At 33.4% G+C, this 10,790-nt stretch overlaps 1 protein-coding gene across 1 annotated transcript; it reads left to right on the forward strand.

The window, feature by feature from the left end:
• Window positions 1–367: 367 nt before the first annotated feature.
• On the forward strand, window positions 368–5,359 carry LOC107818423 (uncharacterized). Its single transcript, XM_075245878.1, has 5 exons — window positions 368–418; window positions 1,044–1,238; window positions 4,153–4,206; window positions 4,308–4,448; window positions 5,354–5,359. Exons 1-5 carry the CDS (start codon window positions 368–370, stop codon window positions 5,357–5,359), a joined length of 447 nt encoding a protein of 148 aa, XP_075101979.1.
• The last annotated feature ends 5,431 nt before the right edge of the window (window positions 5,360–10,790 follow it).

Consider the following 10,790-nt stretch of genomic DNA (forward strand, 5'->3'; position numbering starts at 1 on the left):
ACGCAGACCTTACCCCTACCCTAGGGTAGAGAGACTATTTCCGATAGACCCTCGACTCCCCACCCTCCAAGAACTCCTCACCTTGCTTTTGGAGTGACTCGAACTCACAACCTCTTGATTGGAAGTGGAGGGTGCTTACCACTAGTGCTTTCATTTTATGTATGTTAATTAATTTGGTAGCTTAAACATTAGTTTGGTATATAGATACATATACTTACACATTCCTACCTATAAAATGAATTTATGAAATCAGGCAATGTTGATGCATCAAAGATTTTTTGGACGATTTTTACTGGCGCTATATTTTCTTCTAAGTTACAATGGAATTCAAGGAGAAACAAAATTATCCCAACCAGAAGATGTAGAGATGGAGAAGCAACTTAAACTTTCGAACAAATCCGCAGTCAAAACAATTAAGGTATATCTTTGAAAATTCTTGTGCTTATAATTCTCTTGAGTGATTATTATATTTGTGTTGTAGGAATATATCTTCCATTCGTTTATCTTTGTCTGTGAAGACTTAAGGTCAACAAACTAAATTTCGGTAGATTAAATGTATTTATGTAACTATTTTTTATATATTAAAGTGCGACTGTATATTAATTAACTAGAATTTAGTAATAACCATATTTATGAATATAAATTTCATGTAGTTTTTGGGTTAATGTAAATACCGATTGTGAATAAATATTTACCTTTGAATTCAAATATGGATTAATCACGAGACAAATGGAGTATGTAATCGTTCTATCGATATCACTTTGCTAGGTGTTAAATTTTATGTATTCAAAAGTTACAAATTAAATTGCAAGATATTGTGTAACCAATATTAATTATTTATGAGTTTTTGGTTCACAGACTATATATTGTGATACATATGATTGTGTGGATTTTTATAAACAATCTTCATTTGATCATCCGTTATTGAATAATCACAGTTTTCATCCTCAGGCATGTCTCTTAACCGTCCGTCTTATATTGATCTTTCTATCAATTATACAGTATTTGTAATGCATAATTCAAGTTTTATTTTGGATGGACAGATGAAACCTATTTTATCGAGGAAAAAGCAAAATTTAGTTACATCATCAACTAATCAATCGCCGAGAATATGGTTAAATGGAAAAGGTTGTCCCTCTGGAACAGTTCCAATTAAAAGAATTACAAAAGATGATCTTATCAGACAAACACATATGCCACCGCCAGAGGATGTCACATTTGATGTTCAATTGGTTGCGGTAAGATAATGTTACACCAATTTACTACTTTAGCTAGAATAATTTACTTCCAAAAAATAGAATACATAATTCCATTTATATAGAAAGGGGAGTCTTGGCATAACTGATAAAATTATCGCCATGTGACCAGAAGATCACGAGTTCGAGTTGTGAAAAACAACTTCTTATAGCCATTTACATAGAATATAACAGGCTAAGAACTCAAATTTACAATAAGAAAAATTGAAAAGTTCGTGTATAAAGAATAAACATGTTTAATTTTTCATAATTTCGAAAATCTCATATATATATATATATATATATATATATATATATATATATATATATATATATATATATATATATATATTACAGAATAAACATGTTTAATTTTTCATAATTTCGAAAATCTCATATATATATATATATATATATATATATATATATATATTTACATTAAATTTTATGGATAGTCATTCAACTTTGTGTTTATTACGCAAAAGTCACTTTTCTTTTTTTTGTTACGTAAATATCATTCAACTTTGTGTTCATTATCTAAAAGTCATTTTTCTTTCTTTTATTACACAAAAATTATTTTACTTTGCTATGTTTATCACAAAAGTCACCTTGATCAGATTTTATAATATTTTTACTTGAAAAGTCTATTGTGCCCTTGAGATTATATGTCCTCATTTATGTAATTCCTTCTATATTGTATACAATATAATATATATTTAACTAGATATTTTACTTATAATTAAAATAACTTTAAATTATTTTATTTGCTATTTTTATTATATATCCATACATTTAATTTTTTTCACGGCACTCATTTTGTTTAATCATATTTAAACATGAACATATTTTAAATCTAAAAATCATAAAAAATATTTATTTTTTATATTTATTTGAAAAATAACAAACAAATTTGTTTAACAAATGATAGTTTTTTTTATAGTAAATAAAAATTTTGAAAAAAGTTTCAAAGATATTTGTATTTAATATTAAGATTTTTAAAAATTTATCTGTTAATATTATTTATTTAAAAGTATTAATATGATGTGTCATTGTGCTAAATATGGGTATTTTATTTATTTGATTAATGAGTATGGCTTGGCTGGTCATTAAAAATATTTCATTAAGCATGGTTAAAACCGTGGACTTGAGATTTGTTCACGGTAATATTTACTGACAAATTTAATAATGCTATTTATATATCTTGAAAATTATCATTAAGAAAAAAATTAAATGTACGAATATATTATAAAAAATAAAAATAAAAAAATATAAAGTTATTTTAATTATAAATAAAACACCCAGGTAAAAGTATATTATGTAGCATATAATATAGAAGGTATTACATAAATTGAATGATTTATAATATCAAGTAGATAATAGACTTTTCAGGAGAAAGATTTGTAAAATATGGTCAAAGTGATTATTGTAATAACTAGAGCATAGACAAATGATTTTTGTGTAACAAAAAAAAGAAAAGTAATTTTTGGGTAATGAACATAAAGTTAAATAACTTTTATGTAACAAAGAAATAAAAAATGACTTTTGGGTAATGAACACAAAGTTGAATAATCACTCATGAAATTTACTTATTTTTTGTATTGCCTCTGCACAGACTAATAACAATAGTGAGCCGAAAGGAATATACAGATCTTCACAAGGATACAAGGTACACGAATATAAACATTCATCTTCTCATTTTCTAGACTGTTGTTTGCTTTGTCTTTTAATTGAATTTTGTTTTGAAATAATATCCTAAAAGACTTTTTAATTATTAAATATTGAATTGTGCTTCGCAGGTTTTTCCGTTTGCCTTTTTTTATTTAGGTTTTACATGGCATAAAAACGGTTAAATATGCAAATTCTGCAATTTGTGTGGGCTTCCCACTGTCCGCTTCACTTGTCTTATACTAGTAGGCAAGCCCTTAATATTTAGGGCTTTTAATATATTTGGCTGGTAAGTCGAAAATAATTACAACGGCTAGTCAATTATATAAATATGTATATGTATGTATGTATGTATGTATGTGATATAAAATGTGTATACTATATATTAATTTACAAAATATATATTTTTCGGATATTATTTCGGAGGCGGCTATACAATATAGATTTTACTATTATTTACTCAAAGATAAAATAAATAAAAACAAGGGATAGTTATATTTTTGGGCCGCACCCAATATAATAGTCGGCAATGTATAAATATTGTATATTTAGTATATAATATACATCTAACACTCACACACATGGGTTACCGTTTGTAATTATTTTAGACCGTCGAAACAAATAAAAAAAGCCAAAACTAATATACATGTTAGATATACTTTTGTCATGGGTTGACAAAATTTCATTTACTACATACGGGTTGCTATAGTTCGGACTGAAAATAATCCAAATAATAAGTTTGTGGGAGCTCAAATGGCAGCTAGTATATGAAATCCTCGTGTTAAAGATCAATAACACAGTGCATGTCGATTGAAAATTCAAAAAGGATCATGATACTATACAAGTTTGTTGGAGAGTAAGTTCAACAACTTGCTGATACAAAAAATAGTTAATGCGTATTTTCTTTTAGTTGCTAAGAGAGGGGTAAGGGAAGAAATGGAATGAGGCGAAGGGATAGGAAATAACTATATTGTACTCTAGATGCAAGTTGTTAAATCACACCCACAAGGGTTGTGATGGAATGATACGTACTCTTTAATTCTTAATTAAAAGTTTCAAATTCAAGTCTTAGGTACAAAACCATCTTTATTAGAAAGCATTTTACTCCTTTACGTGACTTTTCTGTGTAAATCTAAATTAAATCCGACTCCAGTATAGTTACCGAACATCGTAGGAGAAACCCCAAAAAAAAAAATTAAATCACTTTCAGTAAGCTTCTCAATCATCACGATTTCTCTATTTCATACTACAGGTGGACCCAACATTATATGGAGATAACAAAACTAGGCTCTTTATACATTTTCAAGTAAGTAGTCTTATTTACTTTGATGATTTATATTTCAATATTGTGTAACTAATAATCTTTCTGTTTATCTAATGACCTCAATTTTTTCGTATATTTTGTAGGCGGGTAACAAACATTGTTTCAATACATTATGTCCTGGTTTTGTTCTAGTAAACACTGAGATACCTGTTGATATGGTATACGATCAAGTTTCACATCGTGGAGATAAAGCTTCATTGGAAGACACAATGTCCATCGGTCGGGTACGTTTTATTATTCTTTTAATTTTTTTCAATAGTACTCAAGAATTAGTATTTGAAATCAGCATTTTGTACTCTATGGGGACCGGGTGAGAATGCATAAATCTAGGTCTTGTAAATTATTATTGTCATGGTATTTAATTTGTATGCGGAAAAATATAAACTAAGTTTTATCTAGTTATATGTAAAGTATTTCACATGCTATAAATACTATTTTCGATATATTTACTTTCATTTTCCAATTATTTTGTTTGTATAAAAAAATTGATGTTCTCAATGTTGGGTTCAATTGCGTGTGTGCAATATGATTTGGAGTCGACACTGACTTGCATAAAAATAGAACAAAAGTTGAGGCAAAAAATGAATATAAAGGACGCCGACTTATAGAATTAGGACTTATTTGTGTTGTCACAATTCTTTTTGAAAAATAAAAAACTTTAGAATAAGGGAAGAGAAAATAAAATGATAGGACAAAAGGAATGGGTTTGAGTTTTGACGATGAGGAAACTTGACGGATTCAATCGAAACAGAAGTCCGTTCTTCATTTCTCCTAATTTGCCAACTTATACTTTCTTGTTTGGTTAAATCAGAAGTGCTATATATACATCAGCTTATACATATACTATTCTCTGGGCACGCACTTTGCGCGTGTACCCCTATCAATAAGTACATAAAATTTTAAAAATACATAAATATTACTTCATTAAACACTACATTTACGTTATACAATAAAAATTAAATAGAAAAATATAAGTTTTTGGAATTGATTAATATGATCCTATTTAGCTAACTAAATAAAGGAAGAAATTCTCAAATAACCATGCAAGAACCATAATAAGTTCATGACAATTTTAGAGCAAACTTTAAAATTCAATATAACTTTTTAGTTATATTTTCTACGTTGATAGGAGTAATCTTTTAGATGAAGGGTAAAATGAACATTGCACTTTTTATGGTGATTGGGTAATTCAACTTTGATATTTGGAGCTTTGATAGTACAAGGTCTGAATTTGTTTGACATAAGAGATGCACTTCCTTACGGGGCAGATTTATAGGCAAAATATGGGGCACGTGAACATATGGTCTATCCGTAAAATTAGACATTTTATGTATATATTTTTTAAAATTGGTATAATATTAACTGATGGCACCTATGCTCATAGAATATTGAATGTGTACTTGGTTGAAGGTTTGTAACGACCCAACTGGTCGTTTTGAGCATTTACGTTCCTTTCAACTATTTGAAATCTTGAATAACTTCCTACGAGGTATTATGACTTGTATGAATTGTCGGTTTTGGTTTTAAGGTATTTAGGAGTTAGCTTGGAAGAATGAATTTTCATGTTGGAAGCTTAAGTTGAAATAGTTGACCGGATACTGACTTATATGTAAACGACCTCGGATTCGAATTTTGATAATTCCAATAGCTCCGTATAGTGATTTTGGACTTAGGAGCGTGTCCGAAAAATTATTTGGAGGTCCGTAGTGGAATTAGACTTGAAATGCCGAAAGTTGAATTTTTGGGAAGTTTGACCGGGGGGTTGACTTTTTGATATCAGGGTCGAAATCCGATTATGAAAATTGGAATACCTCTATTATGTCATTTATGACTTGTGTGCAAAATTTGAGGTCAATCGGACGTGATTTGAGAGGTTCCGGAGTCGTTTATAGAAATTAGAAATTTCAAAGTTCATTTGGCTTGAATTGGGGTCTAATTCATGGTTTTAGCATTGTTTGAGGTAATTTGAGGGTTCGACTAAGTCCGTATGATGTTGTAGGACTTGTTGGTATATTTAGTTGAGGTCCTGAGGGACTCGGGTGGGTTTCGGATGGTTAACGTGTTGGATTATGGACTTGGAATTCTGCTGGAATTTTTCTGATGCACCATCTGGTTTCCTTCATCGCGTTCGCGAGTGGAGCCTCATGTTCGCGAAGAGAAATTGAGAGGCTCGCAATATTTGTTCTTCGCGTTCGCGAAGAGAAGCACGCGTTCGCGAAGGGTAGACTGGGTGTGCATCGCGCGAGAGGTGTTACGCATTCGCGAAGAAGAGAGGAAGCATCTGAGGACCCTAGGCAATTGGTCTACGCGTTCGCGTAGGGGGTGTCGCGTTCGCGTAGTGAGGGGGAACGAAGCATCACGTTTGCGATGGGTTGAATGCGTTCGCGTAGAAGGCATTGAGGCAGAGGCATTTTGTGCTTCGCGAACGCGAGGGTAATGTCGCGTTCGCGAAGGAGGAATTTGGACGGGAGCTATTTTGTGCTTCGCGAATGCGAGGCACTGACCGCGTTCACGAAGAAGAAAAGCCCGGGCAGTGAGTTTAAGTTCTGAACAGTTTTTGACGGATTTGAGCTCGGATTGAGGCGATTTTTGGGAAATTTTCAGAAAAAACAACGGGGTAAGTGTTCTTAACTCAATATTGGTTAAATTACCCGAATCCATAGTTGTTTTTAACATTTAATTGGTGAATTAAGTTGGAAAATTATGAAAACTCTCTTGGTTTAATTTGGAGATTTGAGGGTCGAGTTGATGTCGGATTTGAGTAAAATTTATATTATTGGAATCGTGGTTGAATGGGCATTAATATTTTGTAACTTTCATTGGATTCCGAGATATGGGCCCCACGGGTGATTTTTGGGGCGTAATTTCGAATTTTGTGGAAATATTATATTTTGACATGGAATTAATTCCTATAAATTTTGTGGGCTGAATCAAATTAATTGTGACTAGATTCGAGCCGTTTGGAAGTTGATACACGCAAAGTGGAATTGTTGGAGCATTGCTTAGCTTGCTCGACATTGGATTTGGATTGTTCGAGGTAAGTAACTCTTCTAATCTTTGAGTTTAGGGTATGAACCCTGAATATATGAATTTCGTGAATTGTTGGGAGGTGACGCACATACTAGGTGACGGGCGTATGGACGTGCAATATAGAAATTGTAAAATAATTATTTCTGTGAAATTTTATAGTTAAATGATCTTGGCATTTTCCAATGCGATTTTATGAGTTAAAGAAATTGAGCTGAAAAGCATATTAAAAATCATGTTGAAGCTATGTGCCAGTATTATTGGGACCCACAGAAGTCATATTGTTGTGAAATATTTAATTTAAAAATTTATACTCAGTCATATTCATTTCATTGCATATCATATTTGAGCCTCTGTTATTATTTATTGATACATCACATCATCATTTTGGGCTATTTTCATGACATTATGAGCCCATGAGAGAGAGACTGGAGAGATTGATAATTGAGGGAGGCCGAGGGCCTGATTGTAAGGATATTTTGTGGATCGGACTGCACGGCGCAGCAGGCCATGTTGGCTTTATATATATTATATTATTATTGCATGTGAGTTGGCCGTGCGGATCTATATATTATACTATTGCACGTGAGTTGGCCGTGCGGATCTATATATTATACTATTGCATGTGAGTTGGCCATGCATCACGTGAGTTGGCCGTGCGGATCCAGATTTTATTATAGCACGTGAGATGGCCATGCGGATCCAAATATTATTATAGCACGTGAGTTATCCATGCGGATTCAGATATTATTAGAGCACGTGAGTTATCCGTGCGAATCCAGATATGATATTATAGCACATGAGTTGTCCGTGCAGCACCTGAGTTGTCCGTGCTTATAGCGCTTGGGCTGTAGGAGCCCCTTATGAGTCTGTACAACCTAAGTGAGCGCAGTCGACTATCAGCAGGGATCGGGCTGCACGCCGCAATAGGTATTGTATAACGCTGAGTGATTGAGTGTGCTGAGCACAGTGAGAGAGAATGCGAGACAATGAGATTGAGTACTCTGAGAGTGTGAGTACATGAGTGCAATCTTTGAGATACATTGCGTTGACATGCAAACATGACATACATGCATAGAGGTGTGTTTTCCTCATACTGTATGGTATCACATTATTCATGATTTCTCTCACATGTTGACAGATGGGCATAGTGATGCATTTGTTTTACACTGGTTATCTAGGAAAGAAAATGAGATATTTTAGTTATTATTGAAAGGATTTTGGAAAAATTACTGTTTTCAAACTATTCATATTTTTGGCAACTTCGGCAAACGATTTGGGTTTTCACTGATATATTTGAAAGGAAGAACTATTATTTTTGAAATCATGATTTTGCTAAGCATTTTGTCTCTGTGTTTCTTCTGGTATTATTTGCTTTATATTGTTATAAATTGTTGTGGACTAGTGGTTTTGGACTTGACCTTGGTAGAAGCTCTTCACTACTTTCAACCTACGTCTAGGTTTGTTACTTACTCAGTACATGGGGTCAGTTGTACTGATACTACAATTTTGCACATTACATGCAGATGTTGGCTGTTGTTGTTGCTGTGCTCGATAGTTACGGGACTTGAAGATGTACCTGCATTCCTGTTGTAGCTGCCTCTTATTTAGGATAGCCTTAGATCTATAAAAACTCTGTTTATGTATTATTCAAACAGACTATGTATTTATTTTATTTCCGCTTTATATACTCTATTATTAGAAACTCATGATTTGTACTACCAGTTCTTGGGGAGATGTATTGGTTTTAGATATTTTCTTTATATTAATTTCATTGGAATTGGATAGATGAAAATTGGCTTACCTAAGGGGTTGGGTTAGATGCCATCACGACTAGTGGGATTTTGGATCGTGACAAGGTGGTATCAGAGCTCTAGGTTCATAGGTTCTACAAGTCATGAGCAAGTGTCTAATAGAGTCTTGCGGATCGGTATGATGACGTCCATATTTATCTTCGAGAGGCTACTGGGCATTTAGGATATATATTTCCCATCTTTCTTTCCTTATCGTGTGGGATTGATTCAGCTTGGGACATAACTCTTTGAATTCCTTCCACGTATTCGTATGCGCACACGAGCGCTCGGTATCAGCTGTGCATCGCCGGCTTCTGATTCTATGAACGAGGTTCGAGGTGAGTATTTTGTGTTTTGGTGATGGCCCAGTCTGGAGGACTTGAGGCCATGGTTAGACCGTATCTTAAGCTCGGTAGCGTCAGTTGTAACCTGTACAATTGGACTCATATGTCCGGTAATGACCCTACAGTGGAATTTGTGGCTCGATGAGCGGTGAAATAGCTTTGTGATGAGTATGATGTAACTGCAGGATGTGTTAAGACGATGTGAATGTGGCGAGAAGTATTTCCTTGATGTGTAAAGGAAGGCCGTTGGGTGCTTGATTTCCATTTTGATGTGACGTATAATCTCGAATATGCATATTTTGAAGGATCTTTTACATTTTTAAATTTTGGGACAGACTAAATTCTCGTGTCTTGTAATAAGTTTAGACTTGAAAAGATTTAGTGATTGCGTAGAAATTGTGGCTGCGAATATACATAACAAGATGCCAATTGAGGCTAGGGAGGTGGGTTATCTCCTGGAGAGTAATCTATGTAGGTATGTTCCTTGTAATGTGAGTGAAGGATTTCTTTTCTGCAAATGGGGCGTATGTGTGGAGATTTGAATTCGAAGAAAGTCGACCTGAGTATCAAGAGAATGATTGCGAGCTTAGCAGATGATTTGGGGTATTTTATGGTTGGCGTTGTATGAGCTTGAGAAGAAGTTTTTGTTGAACTGACGGAAGTATTATGGCAGTAGTAGAGTATGGATATTGTGAGTTATGGAGTATTTAAATTTATGGCTTTGATCCAAGTGGGGGAGCCTGCTGCAGACGGCTTAATTTCATGGTTATATATTAAATTTTAGTTTTGGTTTGAGGCATACTTGTGGATTAGTTATGACTTGCAGAGATAGAGTTCGAGAATGACTTGAGTAAACGAATTCTTGGATACGGGTTATATTGTACTTTATGAGTATGTGAAAATCATGGGATGAGTGAGTTGTTATTTTTAAAATATGTAGTACGCACAGAGTATGAATTTGATTGGGGGTATTAAAGTAGAGTTACTTCTTTAAGTATTGTTGTGCTAATGGGGCATGTGTCTTTTGACCCATTTTGGCGGTGCAATTAGAATTGAGCAAAGTGGGTGACTCTCGAGAAAGTTCTAGTGGGTTTGAGAATTTTATATAGCAATTGAGAATTTCTCTGGACTTGTGTATGGGTAAAATCTAAGATTTACACTAGATGGTGCCTGGACTTGCGTAAATTTTGTATGACTATGGATTCTATGTTGTAGTATAAGGAGGGTGAGGAGAACAATTTCAAATTCACATAAGGTATTTTCAGAGTGGGTGTTACAATTGTGGTATTTTTGAAGGTGCTTAAGAAGAATACAATTGCTTATGGGCTGTAGGGCGTTGTGGTTCTATGCTAAGGTTTGTGGGGTGAGTTGTGGTTAAAGATCGCGGTGTTTTAGCAAGGAG

Source organism: Nicotiana tabacum, chromosome 23, assembly GCF_000715075.1.
Source record: "Nicotiana tabacum cultivar K326 chromosome 23, ASM71507v2, whole genome shotgun sequence".
NCBI classification, from domain to species: Eukaryota; Viridiplantae; Streptophyta; class Magnoliopsida; order Solanales; family Solanaceae; genus Nicotiana; species Nicotiana tabacum.